At 55.2% G+C, this 18,643-nt stretch overlaps 1 protein-coding gene across 1 annotated transcript in view; it reads left to right on the forward strand.

The window, feature by feature from the left end:
- Positions 1-1,048: 1,048 nt before the first annotated feature.
- Positions 1,049-18,643, forward strand: part of SLCO2B1 (solute carrier organic anion transporter family member 2B1) — a 46,285-nt gene continuing 28,690 nt past the window's right edge. Inside the window, exons 1-4 of the mRNA XM_056115884.1 lie at positions 1,049-1,258; positions 16,423-16,553; positions 17,245-17,382; positions 18,393-18,555. Of these exons, the coding sequence (XP_055971859.1) occupies positions 1,243-1,258; positions 16,423-16,553; positions 17,245-17,382; positions 18,393-18,555 (448 nt within the window). The 5' untranslated portion in view covers positions 1,049-1,242. The remainder of the gene's footprint in view (positions 1,259-16,422; positions 16,554-17,244; positions 17,383-18,392; positions 18,556-18,643) is intronic.

Below are 18,643 nucleotides of genomic sequence, written 5' to 3' on the forward strand. Positions count from 1 at the left end.
AAAGAAGTGCCATATTCAAGGCTCTTTCAGGGCTAGGAGAATGAGATCCATCATTGTTACTGGTATTTGGCATATTGGGTACGCCACGGGGAGTTTGCCAGACTCTGCCGTGTGGGCAGGTTACATTCGGTAGCCTGCCAGGTTGTTCCAAAGCAAGAATGAGATAATAGAACGTCTGATTAAAATTAAAAAATAAAAAATAAGAGAACAGGTCACCAGCTTTGTTTTTCTTCTTGCAGCCTTTGAACTTGACTTTTTTTTTTTTTTACTGTCACTGAGTTTCCTGCCCAATCAGCATCCAAGAATCCTGTCTCTTCCCAAGGGATCAGGGAATCTGATGTGCAGGATCTTGTCTAAGATCTTGTCTAAAATCACCTGACAAGCAAGCGGCAGACCTGGGAGAAGGTCCGGCTGTCTGGTTCCTTGTGCTTCATTCTGGAAAACTCTGGAAACCTCTTATTTGCCCTCTGCTGGCACCACGCATGAGTTGGCTGCCTTTGAAGGAGCTGCAGCCACAGGCCACACCCCCCTCGGCAGGCTGGACACTGGAGGCCATAGGGAAGAGCAGGCCCCTCGCTGCTCTGGGTCCTGGAGCTCATCGAAGGAGGTGAGAATTAAGAGGGAGGAGGTGAGGCAGTAAGAGAAGCAAGAGACAGGGGGTTCAGTGGAGGAAGACAGCGGAGTAACAGGCTCATGAGAGTGACCAATATTCGAGGACAGGAATTCAAGATTGGTGGGGAGGGGGTTCAGATAGAAAAATGGGTCCCAGAGGGGGGGTACTAAAGAGGTCAGATGAATTGACCCAGGGGCCTGGGGAAACTCACCCTAACCCCTCTGCCCCTGCTCCCTCTGAGGCCAAAAGAGTAGGAGAAAGTGTCCAAGAGCTGGCAGGAGGCGGGGACCAGCAGAGGGGGTGGCCCGCCTGTGGCCACTTCCCACGCAGGGGTTGGATCTGAGCAGATCCAGCCTCCCATGCAGGCCAAGAACACCCCAGGCAGAGATCAGAAGGATTCCGAGCAGACGCAGCCGTGCACTTGCAGAACAGGGTTGAGTGCAGTAGAATTCTCAGTCCAGACCTGGAAGCGGTGGCCGTGGGCCAGAGACCTGGGTGTCCCTCATTGTTGGCACATCCTGCCGGGGCTCCCACCCGGCTGTCTCCAGTGACGGCACACCCCTTTTCCCTGGCCAAACCCAGATCCTGAGCCCGGAATCGGGACTGGAACACACTGCACCCCGGAAACCATGGGACCCCGGATAGGTAAGTTCAGATGACGCAGGGGCAGCGTGGTGTAGAGTGGAGGCTGCCAGGGGGCACGCAGGCCCTTCTGTGGGGCCAGGCACGTTGCTGCACTGAGTGAGGACGTGCAGAGCAAAGGGAGGGTGACCAAGGCCAGGAAGGGATGCTGTTTACTCAGCTGAGGCAGGGACCCAGGTGACCTCTCTGATGAGCCACAGAACAAGGACAGCGAGAAAGGGGCTGACCTCACACTAAACCCTGGTCTCCCTCTCAGAAGGAGCAGCAGAGAAAGAGATGAGAACTGGGGCCAGAGCAAGGCTGAGAGGACAGACTGATGGGGAGAACGCTGTACTGTGTCCCAGGTGGAGAGACAGACAGCCAGCTGGACAATCTGACAGATAGAGATGGAGAAACTGATGCAGAGAGTGTGCCATGGCTGTGGGGAGGAACTGAGGGGAATGTGTGAAAATCTCCAGAAATGAACCCTGGTTTGGCAGGAGCACCAAGTGGGGAGAGGGGCTGGCTCTGGGGCACACACCCCAGCTCTGCACCCAGCATTTCTTGTGCAAGGAAGCAACCGAGGTAGACAACCAAGGTCTTAGCTGACTGTTCCCTCGGGGTGCCCCTTCTAAGTCCGACTTACTCGGGGGAGTGTCAGGCCCCCTCTCAGGGCTCCTGGGGCTGGCTGACCTCAGCAGGGGGCAAGCAAGGCAGGAAGGAGGGTGAGGGCAGAGGCTTCCTTTGGGGCCCCTGCAGGAGAGATGACAATGGACTCAGGTTTGGGGTGAGCTCATCTGGAGACGGGCCATTGACAACCGAAATTTCCCACGGGCCTGGTCAAGTTCCAGGTGAGGTGGGCTAGGGGGTGACCCACGTGGGGAGGACCTAGAGGTTTGGGTTGGGTTGTCCACACCCCTGCCATCCTCGTGTCCACACTGTTGGTCTGACCCAGACGAGATTCATCTCTGGAATGTTCTCTGGCTGCCCCTTCCTGCACAGGCACACACAGAGATTCCAGTGTCTGTGTTTTGGTGTGGGTTTGGGGCCACACCTGGAGATGCTCAGGGGTTACTCCTGACTCTGCGCTCAGAAATCACTCCTGGCAAAGCTCAGGGACCGTATGGGATGTCAAGGACTGAACCCAGACTGGCTGGTGCAAAACAAATGCCCTACCCACTGTACCGTTGATCCGACCCATCCAGTGTCTTATTTTGCTTTGTTTTGTTTGGGGGCCACACCCAGCGATGATCAGGGCTTACTCCTGGCTCTGCGCACAGGCATCACTCCTGGCCATGCTTAGGGGACCAGGGTTTGAGCCTGGGCCAGCCACGTGCAAGGCAAGTGCCCTACCCTCTGTACTATACCTTCAGCTTCCGATTCCAGCGTAACTGCTAACTGGCTTCCTAAGCCACACTCTGGGCTGGGCTCCCTCCACCCATGCTCTTTTTTTTGCTCAGGGGGCACTCAGCCGGCAGGGGGGAAGTGGGAGTGCATGTAGAGAGCCTAGAGCCTGTGAAGTGATGGGCTGGGTGTTCCAGCCCAGGACAGACTCCCGCTGGCTCCCGCTAGGTGCGAGTACCCTCTCCTGCCGGTGGGGAGGTCCCACACAGATGCTCCCCAAAGGCCTGTCCCTTTTGCTGATTCGGAGAAGCCCTTCCTTCCCGCTCATCCTCCCAGTCCAACATTTACCTGCCTCCCACTTCCCCCAGGATACCTTCCCGAGGGTGGGGGGGTCCTCTCTCTCCCCTCTAGCCCCTCTCTTCACCTCGGTCCTTCCCCCTTCCTGGCTGGTGTCTTGGCTCTCGCTGAGAGTGGATCCCTGGCAGACAGACTGGGCTCTGGAGAGGACCCGGCAATCCTCGGCTCCAGTCTCTGCGCCGAGTCCAGGCTGGAGGATGCAGAGAGGCTCTCCCCAGTTCTACGGGGACCCAGGCGCAAAGAGGGGGTGACCTGCCTGAGGGCACCCGTCAGTGAGCAAGAGCAAAAGGGAGCCAGAGACGGGGGCCGCCTGCTGCTGAGTTCGACGCCCTCTTAGTCCTGCTCACCTCACCTTTGCCCCTCTCACCTCATGCCTGGTCTCACCCTGCCCCCCTCACCCTCCTCCCCTCACCCTGCCCCCATCACCCTCCTTCCCTCCTCCTGCCCACCTCACCCTGCCCACCTAACCCTGTTCACCTCACCTCTGCTTGCCTGACCTTGCCCACCTCACCCTGCCCACCTCACCTCTGCACCTCCTTACCCTGCTTGCCTCATCCTGCTCCTCCCCAAACTGCTCCCTCCACCCTGCTCCCTGTCCCCCTCCTCCCCCTCCTCCTGCCCACCTCCCCTCACCCTGCTCCCCCTTCACCCCCTGGCCCTCTGGGCCTCCTCTGCCCTCCCAGGGCTCTTACACGGTTCCCCTGAGACCATGGGAAGGGCGGGTGGGGCACATTCCTTCCTCTCAGGCTGGGCCTTGCCTACTCCACCAGATCTCAGGGCTGGGGCAACAGAGGGGGGCTCGCCTGGACCCCACTATCAGTGCTGGTTCCGTTCCATCAGTGTGCAGGCGATGACCGAGATGGCCACAGAGTCCCTTTCTGCGCTGACCAGCACCGTAATCTGTGTCAGGAGGAGGCAGCTGAGCAGAGACCTCTGGGAGGCAGAGGTGGGTGCAGGGAAAGCATCTGATCACCTGCCCCTTCCCCCCCCCACCCCCACATTCCTTCCCTCCTGGAGCCTGTTTTGAAAGCAGCTCTTTCAAGAGTGCTCACCTGTCAAGGGGATGGCACGGGTGTGCCAGGGCCATTTGGACTAAGTGACAGTCAGCTGGGACTTGGGGGAGGGGAGGTGGCTGGCCTGGCTCCCCCTTCTCCCTCCCCCTGCTGTGGATCCTGGTGAGCTCAGGGCTCAGCCCCCCTCAAGCCCGTGTTGTTTTCTGGACAATCCTGAGCCCAGACAGGGTAGCCAAGGCTAGAATCAGGAACAGAAAGTCCAAACTCAGGGTCTCTGACCCTGTTTGGAAACCACCACACAGTGCTGGGCCCTGCCCCCACCCTGCACGGACCTTCCAGAGGCCACAGCTGGGAGACGAGCAGCAGCTGGACCTCAAGCAGGCAACGACGGTCCTTTCAGCACATTCCCACAAGGGTCTTGCAAGAGGAATTTCCCCCAAAGGACAGCCAAGACCAACCCCACCCCCACCCCACACACACCCTGCCCCCCACCCCCTCCTTTGGTCTTTAACTTGTCTCCTAGTCCCTGCTGGGAACTGCAGCAGGACCACCCCCAACTGCCCCTCATCCTAGGCACCACCCCTGCAGCCCTCACCCCAGACCCCTCCCAAGCACCCACCTTAGCTTCCGCCTAGTTCTCAGCTCAGCTGCTGGGGTTCTTTTTTTAAAAATTTTTTTTGGCTTTTTTTTGAGGGGGGTGGGTTCACACTTTGTGTTGCTCAGGACTTACTCCTGGCTCTGCACTCAGGAGTTACCTCTGGTGGTGTTCGGGGGACCATATGGGATGCTGGGGTCAAACGGGGGTCAGCCGCATGCAAGGCTCCACCCATTGTAATATCGCTCTGGCCCCAATGGCCGGGGTCCTTGCAAGCTGGGTCAGGCCTAAAGAGATGCGAAACTGTTTGCTGGGGAGAAAGGGCTGCACCAGCCCCTAGAACAATGTGTGCAGGACAGAGAAGGAAGCTGGAACCTGGGGGCTGGCTCAGGACAGGCGGGGGTCTTCCTAGGCCATGGTGGCCGAGGCAGGACCTCAGTGCTGCAGTGGCGTAGGAGTGAGAGTCCCCAGCATGGTGGAGGAGGATGACTCCCCACTCGGACCCTGGAGCTGGCATTTCCCCACCCACGATCACCCCAGGCCTCTCTCTTTCCTACCAAAGAGAACCAAGGCTGAAGCAGACTCTCTGGGTCACACTGCAACAAGCAGCAAATCAAAGACAGTCTCCACTGGAATATATAGTCTCCACTGCAGGGACCACCGGGCCAGGGTCCCCATCCACTGCAGAGGGGCCAGCGGGTCAGGATTCCATCTACACTGCAGGGATAATCAACGGGTCAGGGCCCCCGTCTCCATTGTGGGGAGAATCAGTGGGTCCCGGTTCCCTGGCCATCAGGACGTGGGACAATCTGTCTCGGCTACTCCCTTCCTATCCCAGCCTGACCCTGCAGATAGGAGAGCGGCCCTGTGACCCGGGGGAGGTCCAGGGAGGAGCGTGGTGGGCTATCTCACTGGGAGCCAAAGTTGGGGTAGAAGGATCGGACAGGGACAGGCAGGGATCTCTAAGTGGGGCAGGAGGCCGGGGGCAGCAGGCTGGCCGGGATGACCCTCCCCCATCCTGGCACCTCCCGGGTGCTTTGCCTTCCTTGGACCTGCCTCTCCTACGCTCCTTCCTGGCTGCGACTCCAAGTGTTGGAGGCTGGGGAGTTTCCAGAACCACCTTGGCCCCTTTACGACACGCCTCCCCCACCCCCGGGCATCTGACAGAATTCTGAGGGCTCTTTTCTTCTGGCCTAGACACGGGGCAGCGGCTCCCCACTCATGCGGGCACATTTGCCTGCCGGCGGCTTCTCGCTCCTTCTCAGCGCGGCTGCCCAGGCTACTCTGGCTCTGGTGCGCAGACCTTCCCTGGCATCTCTCCTGGGGGCCCTCTGACTCCAGAACTCACTCAGCCAAGGCAGGACGCTGCCCTCTCTCTGCTTCTTCCATATTGGCAGGACTTGCCCTGCTCCAACCCTCAGCCCAGGGCATCTCGCATCGGACCCTGCCCTGGACTTGGCCTGGCTCCCTAGCGCTCCACCTGGTGCCCAGCTCCCCTGTTCCCTGAGCAGAACCTGCGTGTTCCGCCTTCCTCTGCCTGGTGTTCCTTCATCCAGGAAGCCTTCCAGTATCTGCCTGTCCAGACAAGAGCCCGTGCGCTGTTTCTAGCTGTTTCTAGCACATCAGCCCACTCAAAGCACATGTCCTTATGAGCTGGTACTAAGATTTTACCTCCCCCCCACCCCAGACACACACACTAGGGTAGGGACTAATTGGCTGGCTGCCCCAGGGTCCTCAGCAACTTACTTTGGGGCATTATCAGTGGGGGTGAGGGGGGACGACACACATCTTTATGGTCTGGTCTCTGTCTCTGTCTCTCTCTCTCTCTCTGGGTCCTCTCCAGCGTGGGGAAGGGGGAGGCTCATGGCCGGTGAGGGGGGGTCAGTGACACAGGTCAAGGAGAGACTCTGAGAGGCCAGGCCTTGGGTCAGCTGAGTGTCCCAGGCAGGAATGTGGACTCAGTGTTGCCACACTGGCTCATCTCTTAAGAAAAAAAATAAACAATGATCTTAAGTTTTGTTTTTATCTGAGTTTTAAACACTGGCAACTAACTGAAAAATACTCAGCAAGGGGTCGGAGCGGGAGCACCATAGGCAGAGCATTTGCCTTGCACACGGCTGACATCTTAGGTTTGAACCCTGGCATGCCCTAAGACAAAAACAAATGAAAAATACTCAGCATGCCAGCACTGTACACACACTTCTCTCTCCCCGCCTCAGGGTCAGCTGTGGCCCCAGGTGGGCCCCATTGCTGTGAACACCTCCAGGGGGCCCCCTCTCACCTGGCACTGCCTAGACTGGGAAACTGTACATTGCCACATTGCCCCTTGCTTTTGGGGTAGCCTCTGCCTCCTTTGTTCTCCTTGCTGCTTACTCCATGGTCTCCTGGCCAAAAATGGGGGGGGGGGGGGGGTGCAAGGCGTCGTTCTCTGACTCAGAGAAATTCTTCATAAAGAGCAAGACCTTAGAGCACCCGCTGGTGGGGACAGAGCAGGAAGAGGGGACAAGAGACAGCTGAGGGGAGTGCCCAGAGGATCTAAGAGGCACCCAGAAACCGTGCCTGGAATTGTGGGCTGAGTCTCCCAGGCACGGAGCGGAGGTTGTGGTGGGCCTGGTCAGCAGGCGGGAGGAGACACCCTGGGGAGTGTGGACAGGGGCCACCACACTGCTCCCATGAGGCATTTCAGGATTGAGAAAGGGCAGGAAGCTCTGGACCCCGCAAGGTTGGAGAGGCCCTGAGGGGTGTCTGCTGTCCACAGGCCCAGTGGCTAGACTGAGACGGGATCTGCTCTGTGTGCTCGGGACTGAGGGGATGTGGGGGAACAGAGTTGCCCCCAGACATACTCATCCCTCCTGAGGAGATGAGATTTACCTCTGGCTTCTCGGCCTGTGTTTCTTCCTGTGGACCAGGAACCAAAGCCAAGGCTCAGATCTTCAAAATGTAAGGGTGTTTGCATGCAGAACATATGTGGCTCTGTATCCTGAAGTAAAACGGGACAGGTGGGATTTCTAGTATGTGCAAAGGGACCGAGGGCAGCCAGAAGAGAGAAAGGGGAAGATTTCACCCAACAGAGAGGAGAGAAGTTTGTCTCTACCCCGAGAGGAGAAAGATGAGTTTCTCAGGAACTCTTCACTGAGAAACCCACACCTGCAAGGACCTCCTCAAATGTCATTACCCTAAGTCATTTAAAACGAGTGGGGAACAAAAACTAGAAATTGAGCTTCCATATGACCCCGCAATACCACTTCTAGGAATATATCCCAAGGATGCAAAAGAGCACAGTAGAAATTACATCTGTACCTGTATATGTTCATTGCAGCACTGTTCACAATAGCCAAAATCTGGAAACAACCCAAGTGCCCTAGAACAGATGACTGGTTAAAGAAATTTTGGTACATCTATACAATGGAATACTATGCAGCTTTCAGGAGAGATGAAGTCATAAACTTTGCTTATAAATGGATAGACATTGAAAGTATCATGCTAAGTAAAATGAGTCAGAAAGAGAGGGACAGACGAAGAAGAACTGCATTCATTTGTGGAGTATAAAACAACATAACATGAAGCTGACACCTAAGGATAGTCGATACATGGGACAGATAGATTGCTCCATAGCTGAAAGCCTGCCTCATGAGCAAAGGGGACAAGGCAGCTGGAATAGAGAAGGGATCACTAAGAAAAAGATGGCTGGAAGAATCAGTCAGGATGGGAGATGTGTGCAGAAAGTAGATAAAGGACCAAACATGATAACCTCTCAGTGTCTGTATTGCAAACCATAATGCCCAAAAGTAGAGACAGATTGTGGGAATCATGTCTGCCATGGAGGCAGGGGGAGAGTGAGAAAGGGGGGGTATACCAGGGATATTGGTGGTGGGGAATGTGCACTGGTGGAGGGATGGGTGTTTGATCATTGTGTGATTGTAACCCAAACATGAAAGCTTGTAACTATCTCACTGTAATTCAATAAAATTTAAAACAAGAAGGGGGGTGTGGGGCAGCTGATAATATCTTCCTTAGGGTAAAAGGCAGCTTAGAGAGCAATGACCTCCCTTCCAGTGAGGGAGGAAAAAAACCGGACAAAGGGCTGAGAGGAGCAGAGTCTCTTCAACCTCTGACCTCTAGGGTCTTCCTGAGCTCAAATGCTCAGACTCCCTTCACCACAGGCTTCCATTGACCTTTGAGGCAGCACTTACTGGACAAGGCCTGTCTGAACTGGAAGAGATTTCTCTCACCAAGGTCTCAATCTACCCTAGGTCAGGCCTCTCTTCAGGGTTCCTTCCTGCAGGGCTGAAGGTGAAGAGCTCCATCCCCAGCTTCCCCCCTACCCTGGTCACCGATTTCCCTACATTCTCAGATTCTACAAGGAGTCAAGCAAGCCTGAAGGCAGACAGATTGTGGATGGCAGGACAGACAGCTGACAGAAAGACAGAGGCTGACAGGATGGCAGGACCGACAGCTGACAGACAAAAGCTGACAGGGTGACAGGACAGACAGCTGACAGAAAGACAGGTCTTGGATGTCAAGACGGAGAGCTGACAGCAAGACAGAGGCTGACAGAAGGCTGCCAGCTTCCCCCAGGGGTTATTGACACAGTCTGACAAAGTCCATTGTCTTGCCACAACAAGTTCTCAATTTGGCCCCGCTCCAAGGCGAGGAGGAGGAAAGGTCAATATTTATTGAGAATTTGCGCTTTGAGGGCCAGTCCTTGAGTTCAAGGAGAGTAACAGGCGAAGGAGCCTGGCTTGCATTGGGCAAGACTCATGATAGGTTCACAGGCCAAGGTTTGCTGGTAGAAACAGGAAGGTGAAGATTTGTGGGTGTGGTGGGAAGAGAAGCAGAGACTCTGAGGTGCACCTTCTGCGGACGGTCTTTCTGGAAGTCTGTCAGTCCTCAGGCAAGTCCTGCAGTGAGTACTCAGGCCATTCACTGGGGCTGGTTCATCTAGGAAGATTCAGAAGGGAAATGACTAATGAAGTCGTGCAATAGCAAAATCGAGTTAACACAGACAGTAAGGCATGGGTTCAAGCTTTGAATGCCAAGGTTCAATGTGTCTGTGTGTCTGTGTGCGCACACGTGTGTGTGTGCATGTGTGTGTGCATGTGTGTGTGCATGTGTGTCGGGGGGGAAGGGATTGGGAGGTCACAGGAGGGGGCTCTGGCTCTCAGCGGGTGTTTTCTATACTGGGAAGTCAGGGACCCCCTACCCATGCTTTGTGGATGATGCCAAGGAGCCATTATCAGTGTGATTGCAAAAACAGATGGGATTCACAGCTGGGCAATTGTCACTAACAGGAGAGGGGCTGGAGCGATCATACAGCAGTAGGGGGCACTTGTCTGGCATCCAGTCAATCTGGGTTCGTTCCCCAGCATTCCATATGGTCCCCCCGATCGCCACCTGGAGTAATTCCTCAGTGCAGAGCCAGGAGTAAGCTCTGAGCATGCTGGGTGTGGTCCAAAAAAATAAGATAAAATAAAATAAAATAAAATAAAATAAAATAAAGGGAGAAAGAGAGAAAGAACAAAGTCATGCCATTAACCTGGAGGAGGCAGGTATCTGTGGGAGAAAATGGACTTTGATGGCCTCGGAGGTGCTTAGAGATTAACAGCAGAGTCCAGCCAGAAGCTCAAGTACTGGAGCATGTGACCGTATGTGTGAGTTTGATCCCTACACTCCTGGCCCCTGAGCACCGCTGCCTGTGGCTCTAGCACAGCCTGAGGTAGAACCACGAATAACTAAAAAAAAAAAAAAAAAAAAAAAAAATGGGGTGGGGGGTGGAGCAAGGAGATAGGAAGGAGGAAGGAGAAAGGAGGAAGGAGGAAGGAGGAGGAAGGAATGAGGAGGAGGAGGAAGAAGGGGGGAGGGAGGAAGGAGGAGCTGTGCTCCAGAAACCTTGCCCAGCACCAGTGCAGTGAGGGCCGAAGGTCCCACAGACCCCAAGCGCCTCCTCTGAAAGGGGGCTTGAGCCCACTGGCCTGCTGCACAGAGAAGTTTCCTGAAACTTAGAGGGACCAACCACTCTGTCAGAAGGACACGCAGGTCAGCTGGTGAGCCTGACCCACACTAACTGGGGAATAGGCGTGCAGCCCCGCTGCCTGCTACGGCCATCAGAACAGACTGGTTTCCTGGGGCCCATAGCATGGCTGCCCACCCGGGAAAGAAGGGGCTGGGGTTGTTGGCTGATGCCCGCCCCTCACTCCCACAAACCCCCTGGTCTGGCCCAGGTGGGTCCCCAGTTGTCGCCTTGAGAAAGCTTGGTTGTCCAGGGGAGGACAACCAGGCCTCAGGAGCTGCCTCCCTCAGGAGGGAAGCTGAGTCTGCACTCGTTCTCGGGAGACAAGGGTCGGTGTGAAATTGCAGCTTGATTCAGGCGTTAGCAACCGAAGATGAGGGGTTTGTCTCCCCAAACCATCTTACTCCCAGGTCAGAGGTGCAGACTCCAGAGACAAGGGCGACTTAGCAAGAATGGAAACTGTTAGCGGGTGAAGGGGGCCGGGGGGCTCCTGTCACTAGCCCATCTAGTGTCAGTGGTTTAATGACTCCTGGAGGGTGGCTGGTCTGTTCCTTGCAGGACTTGGAGATCTCATGACCAACAGTGGCCCCCTTCTGGGCTACAGGACAAACCTCCTGGGGTTTGCTCTCTGCCTCCATCCCTAACTGGACCTGGTTTAGCATCAAACACACGATACCTGAGACTGTCCCTAGAGCTGGGGTGGGGTGGGGTGCATGGCCAAGAGAATGAGGAGGTCTAAGTCACATGTCTGTGGAGGACAAGCTGCAGCCCCAGACGCTTCTGGCTCACAAGGCTTTGCCACCTCATCAGCGTCCTCGGCCACTGAAAAGCCTGGGATGGAAGGACCCCGCCCCCCCCCCCCCCCGCCGCCCCCATCATGCATTGCCCCACTGAGGCTCTCAGAGCTGGGGGCGGGCAGGGGCAGTGCTTCCCTCTCCCACCTAGAGCCTTCACGGGCTTTCTCCCTCCCAGATGGCCAGCAGAGCTGTGTCTTGAGAGAGAAGGGGCTGTGTGAGACCCTGGGTTCCATCACCACCCCACTCCCTACCCCCCCCCCGAAACATGGGCCAGAGAGACAGAATCAGACTCCTAGCATACCGTATGGTCCCCAGAGCCCACCAGGAGTAATTCCCGAATATCAACAAGGTTTGTGGCCTGGAAACCAAAAATAGATAGATAGATAGATAGATAGATAGATAGATAGATAGATAGATAGATCGATCTTGGGAAAAATCCCAGGAAGAGCCTTGGGAGAGGAGGCTGAGATGGAAACTTCAGGAAGGCCTAGGACAGAGCTTCCCAAGCGCACCCAGGAAATCTACCTTCTTGGAGTGAACAGACAGGAAGCATCCCCAGAGGCACCCAAGGCTACTACTGCCCCTCTGGGTCGCTTCAGTGCCCCCCCCCCCACCCCTCAGGGAAACACGAGGCTAGAGGTCAGGCTGCAGGGGCCACACTGGGACAAGGGAGAGGAGAGGCAAGGGGAACTACAGCAGAGGCAGGGGGAACTCCAAGGGGTGCCCAGGATCTGGCCTGGGGTTCAAGTTGAACCTGCCCCCCAGCAGACTGGGTCCTGAGTCGGCAGGAGCTTCTGAGTCTCGGTTCACTGGCCTTCCTGCCCCTCTCCCTCACCCAATCCCTGGATTTCTCCCAAAGCTGGTCAGGGAATTCTGGCTTGCCAGGCCCAGAATGGAGTCCCATCATGGGGGCACAGACACTGTTGCTTCCACTAGCACGGCAGGTTCTGGGGACGATGCTCTTCCCTCTGTCAGAGCAGTGCGGGAGCATGGAGTAATGTGAAGGTTGATGTTCGGGCTTGAATCCCTGCAGCAATGTTAGCCAGGAGACCCGGTTCCTCTTAGCCGAGGTGTCCCATCGGGCACAGTAATGAGGCACGGAGCTGTGGAGAGGCGTCACATGTAAGCTCAGAGGTGGAGGTGGCAAGTACGTGACGGACCTCAGCTGTGAAGACGCCAGGGCTCAGGGGGAGCCCAGCAGTCTCGGGTGGGCCAGTCACTTTGAACTCCTTCGTCTCCTCTTCTTCAAAGTGACCTCCATAGAGTTACACACACACCCCAACTCTGCACCCCTTATCTCTCCCTGTCAGGTGTCACTTTTGTTTCAAACTCTCCTGGTTTCCTCTGAGTGTTTATGCCCCCGACCTCGCCCAGGGGACTTGTCCCCAGTCATACGCACTTCCATTTCCTTAAATACCTTTGGTTATTTGAACAGGTTTTTCCCCCCCAAATAAGATATACAAATGACCAATAAGAACATGGGAACATGCTCAACATCATTAGTCATTAGGGAAAGGAAAGTCAAAAACCACAGGAAAGCATCCTTTTGCCCTCTGGGATGGCTATAATCAAAAGACAGTGTCAGCAAAAAAAATGTGGAGAAACTGGAACCAGGATACATCGCTGGCAGGTGTACAAAGCAGTGCTCTGCTTGGGAGACCGAACCCCGCCTCCCATCCCCCGCTCCAGCCCCCAAGAGGTATAGTAACTTTGGAAAACAGTTTTGCAGCTACCTAAAAAGTAACAAATATTGGCTCTACACACAAGAGAACTGGGGGCACAGAAATTCATACATGAATGAAAGTTCATGATGCCATAAACAACGCCAATGCACACCAACTAACAAAATACAATCCATCTAGACATTTATATAGTAGACATTTATATATTCATCCATAAAAATAAATGAACTTCTACTGTTCTACTAACTGAGACTACATGTACTAACTTACCGATATTATGCTAGGAGCCAGGGAGGCAGTTCAGTGGTAGAGAACTTGTCTTGCATATATGAAGCCCTGGGTTCAAACCCCAGAACCACACATATGCCCATAATAACCACAATTATGCCTATGAAAGAAGCCAGATACGGGGGCAGGAGCAATAGTACAGCGGGTCGGGCATTTGCCTTGCACATGAATGACGCAGATTCAAACACCCACATCCCATATGGTCCTCTGAGCACCACTTGGAGAAATTCCTGAGTGCAGAGCCAGGAATAACCCCTGACCCCTGAGCATCCCTGGATGTGACCCAATAACTATGCCCCTCCCCACAAAAAAAGAAAGAAGCCATATGCAAAAGACCACATACTATAGAATTCCTGTCAAGAATTTATATAGAAATATAGATTCTGCCCTTGGGGCCATGCCTGGAGAGGTCAGGACTGATAATGTCGCAAGAATTCCTGCACAGCGTGGGCACTCACATCCTGCCCGTCTCGCCAACGCAGCTGTCAGGCTGCACCTGAGGCCCGCCTGGTCTACCCAGCATGGCACCTGGTTCCTATCGCCCAGGTTTAGGCAATGGAGGCTTTCAGACTGAGGCAAGGTTATGTTCTCTGCAGGGAAGGGAGAAGTCAGCCCCAACTCCATCTGGGTCCTCCGTTCTCGTCCTTCATTGCAGAAATGAATTTTAGGAGAGAAGACAGAGACAGAAGCAATATCGTTTTATGAAGACACACTTTATTTACTCATTCCAAGGAGAGCGTGGGCTTCTCCAGAGAGGAGAGCTGAGCCCCGAACGTAAAAGAAATGTCGTTGCATCCTTCAAAGAAAGCTGCCAACGGCTTTAGGAAACTGATTATACAGGCTTTCCTCCCAGGCTGCCTTTCCTGAAGCTAAGGGTCACTGCTGGTGAGCCTGGAGGAACAGGGCTGTTGGCCGCGGAGATTTCTTCCCTTCCTCAGTCTTATCAGGGCATCGTGGCTGTCCATCTCCAGGCAAATGCAGCCTTCATCCTGAGCTGGCAGCAGGCTGATTCCTTTCAGAACAGATCTTGTCTCTCCAAACATCTCTGGGTGTTAATGGCTCTGGGAAATGTGCTGCCAAGCTTCCCCCCACCCCCTTTCCCCGTGACTGTCTCCTTCCAGCAAAGGCAGAGCCAGAGAGCCCGAAAGTTGATGAGGGGGTTACCAGGATCGGGGCAGGGGCAGAATGGAAGGGACTGCAATGCCGATGGGGTTTCTTATGGGGGTTAAAAAAAAAATGTTGTAGAATTAAATCATGGTGAGGGGAGGTACAACACACACACACACACACACACACACACACACACACACACACACACATTCGCACGCACATTGAATTGTAGCCCTCCAAAGAGTGAATTTGGTGAAATGTATCCAGAATTTATATATCCAGAATTCTTATAATGTTTTTTATAACTCTTTTTTATAATGTTTCCAGGACACATTATAAGACACTTCCTACCCATTTATGCCTCTTGGAGAACCCAGCAAGCTAGTGAGAGTATCCTGCCCGCATGGGCAGAGCCTGGCAAGCTCCCCGTGGCGTATTCGATACGCCAAATATAGTAACAACAATAGGTCTCATTCCCCTGACCCTGAAAGAGCCTCCAGTCGTTGGGAAAAGACGAGTAAGAAGAGGCTGTTGAAATCTCAGGGCTGGGAGGAATAGAGACGTTATTGGCGGCCACTCGAGTAATTCGATGATCAACGGGATGACAGTGATACAGCGATCCAGAGTTTAAGAATTCCTTGGCCTCCGGGACACCCAGCTTAAGAAGCTGTGTGAGTTCCCTTGTGTGAGTTTCGGGTTCAGCCACAGTTCTCGGCATTTGCCTTCCAGTCCTGAGGTGGAGTTGGAGTCGTTCGGGGTCAGAGGAACCCCGAAAACAGTGTTCAGGTTCCAGGAGCCCATTGAATGGGGGGAAACTCCAAGCAGACTTGAGAGGTGCACAAGACAATGGGGGAGACTTCCGCAGGAAGTGGGGCTCCAGGAGGCCAGGAAGGCTGGGAGCTTGGCTGCTGGGACACTCAGGTGGTTTCCCTCTCAAGGGGAGGGGCCTTGTTTTCCCCATGCCAGACTTCCGGGCTCCCCACTGAGATTAAACATCAGAGAAGAATGGGACATGCCTCTGAGCGGGCCTGCTAACCTCTCACTGCCCGGGCCAGAGGACAATCCAGGTCCTGCAAAAACTCTGCCCCACAAGTCAGCAACACCCTGCGTGGGTCTCAGGTCCCGATTGTCCCAGAAGTGGGCATTAAAATGGGGTAACTAAAAGGGGCCAGGTTAGGATTGGAAGGGAAATTGGGGATATTGGTGGAGGGAATGTCACACTGGTGGTGTTGGAACACTAAATGTTTGAAACTGTCTAATGTTTGTAAATCACAGTGTTTTTAACAAAACTCAAAAAAAAAAAAATAAGGATGGGAGATGTGGGCCGAAAGTCGATAAAGGACCAAAAATGATAACCTCTCAGTATCTGCATTGCAAACCATAACACCCAAAAGTAGAGAGAGAGAGTATGGGGAATATTGCCTGCCATGGAGGCAGTGGGAGGGTGGGAAAGGTGGGGGTATACTGGGGAGATTGGTGGTCGGGAATGTGCACTGGTGGAGGGATGGGTGTTTAATCATTGTGTAATTGTAACTCAAACATGAAAGCTTGTAACTATTTAAAAAAAAATAGAAGGGGTAACCCAGTGCTGCTGGCCCTTTTTGAACCCACTGGCAACCTGGTTTGGGGCTGTTTTGTGGCACGTTGGGGGGCTTAGGCTGGTTGGCATGAGGACGACAAGCGGCGATGTCCTCGGGTTGGCTACGGCCCAAGCCTTGACCCTGCACCCAGGACAAGTCAAGTCAGTCTCAGCCCTGCTCCTTCATGTGGCAGACGAAGGCCCTGGAGGGGGGCAGTCAGCTGTTCCAGGTCGGTGTGAAAGGGCCAGCAGCTGCCGCAGTACATGATAGGAACAGAGTGACTATGGCTGTGACCATGGCTGTGACCATGACAGTGACTGTGAAAGGCAGGGGAGCCGACTCCAGGCCACTCAGCCTCCTCCCAGGCCCTTAGTGGGCTTCCTCACCCCTCACCCTGCTGTCCACCCTGCAGGGTCAGTGGGTGAGGAGCCCCAGATGCCAGACCACGATGCCAAGGCCGCACTGGGGGCGGAAGACACGACTGGACACGGGGCCAACCCTGAGCCGCAGGACAAGCGGCCAAGTCTTTTCCACAACATCAAGGTACCACTGAGGCTAGAGCAGGCGGGCTAAGGAGAGCGGGCTGGGCTCTGAGTCTGCTGGGAAGTGACAGGGGCTGTGGCTGGGAGGGTAGCTCCCCCGCTCTGAGTCCCCCCAGCTCTCAGGGCAAGTGCCCAGGTCACGCTCTCTCCCTCCCTGGGAAGGGGGTCTGCTCGGGGCCACGAGGGGCCATCTTCGTGCTCCCATGACCTATGAACCCTGACCTCGGCTCTACCAAGGGATGCTCCTACCACCCCTGCCTCCTCAGGCGCCCTGTAGTTGCTGTTGCAGGGGGCTGTGCCCATGGCCATCTCCCAGGACAGGGCCACTGTCCTGACCCGCTGCAGACACCCTGACTCTGCAGGCCAGGGTGGGTCCTAGATGCCCCTGGCCTGGCTTGGCCTGGGAAGACAACCCCCCTGACCGTCAAGCAGGTCTCGGGGCCCTAAGGGTACCCAAAGCAGCTCTCTGGTTCTTAGCAGTGTGCAAAGTTGTTGGCTAGTCAATGACTCTCTCTCTCTCCCTCTATCTCTCCCTTTCTCTCTCTCTCTTTCTCTCCCCCCGTTTCCCTCCCTCCCTCTCTCTCCATCTCTCTTCTTCTGCCCTTCCTCTCTCTGCCCCCCTCTCCCTCCCCCCCCTCCCCCCTCTCTCCCCATCCCGTCTCCTGCCCTGCTCCCTACTCACACCCCTGCAGTTCTTCCTGCTGTGCCACAGCCTGCTGCAGCTGGCCCAGCTCATGATCTCCGGCTACCTCAAGAGCTCCATCTCCACCGTGGAGAAGCGCTTCGGCCTCTCCAGTCAGATCTCGGGGCTGCTGGCCTCCTTCAACGAGGTACACGTGACCCCATTGCAGCTCTCCTCTCCTCAACAGCCCCTTCCAGACTGTCCTGGCCCTGAAACACACTGTCTAAATGTCAGGGGGTGGAAAAGGAGTTCTGTGACCCAGCTCTGGGACCGCAGGGCAGCTGTGCCCCTGGGATCTGGGCCCTAGCTAGGACTGTCCTTCCCTCAAGGGCCCCACGCCACCCCACCCCTGTGCAGAGAACACTGGCCAGCTAGGGTGTGGCCACTCCAGAGCAGCAGGGTGCCTGTGCATATGGTAGCTGCCGTCCCAGGGTCCACAAGTTCAAAAGTCACCCTAGCACCCATTCCTGGAGCATTTTGTTTTGTTGGTTTGGGGGCCACGCCCAGCATCTCTCGGGGCTTATTCTTGCCTCCACACTCAGGGCTCACTCCTGACAGAGGTCTGGGTACCATAGGGGATGCTGTGGATCGAACCCAGGTCAGCCACAGGCAAGGCAAGGGCCTTACCTGCTGTACTATCCTCCGACCCCTTCAAAGGCTTTTTTAATTTGAAGGCTCAAAATTCCAAGCCTTGGGGTTTAGGCACTGAGCACTTGCTTTGCGGGTTTGATTCCCAGCCCATATCACACGGTCCCCTGAACAACCAAGCCAGGAGTCGCCCCCAAAGCACCAGCAAGCATGACTTAAAAACAAACAAACAAAATAAAGTTAAAGGTCCAAGCCTTGGTCCTCTTGCTTTAGAACTTAGTTTCACTCACACTTGGGGTCTCAGAAGGTCCCTCTCCGTGTCCTCACATGGGGTCCAACCCACATCCGAAGGAACTTCTAGACCCATCAACTCTGCCCTCCCCTCTGCCCTGCTGCAGTGGGGGTCCCTTTGCTATCTCTTGGGGTCTGTATTTAAGAAAGGAACCTGGGTGAGTTTTCTGTAGAAGGTCGGTTCATTACACAGGTGGGAACGCTGAGGTTGGAGCAGGGGAAAGACCGAGGCGGCCCCAGCCTGACGCCCCTCTAACGGGTTTCCGTGTTCCTTCGCAGGTGGGGAACACCACCCTGATCGTCTTTGTGAGCTACTTCGGCAGCCGGGTCCATCGGCCCCGATTCATTGGCTGTGGGGCTATCCTGGTAGCCCTAGCAGGCTTGCTCATGAGTCTGCCCCACTTCATCTCAGATCCCTACCGCTATGAGGGCGCCAGCCCCGGTAAGTACAGGAGACACGCTGTGCGTGGGGGTGGGGGGGGAGGGGAGGGCAGGGTGGGAGCCCCAGGTTTCATTGGCCAGGATGGGAC

Source organism: Sorex fumeus, unplaced genomic scaffold (genome assembly GCF_029834395.1).
Source record: "Sorex fumeus unplaced genomic scaffold, SorFum_2.1 ptg000030l, whole genome shotgun sequence".
In the NCBI taxonomy this organism is placed as follows: Eukaryota; Metazoa; Chordata; class Mammalia; order Eulipotyphla; family Soricidae; genus Sorex; species Sorex fumeus.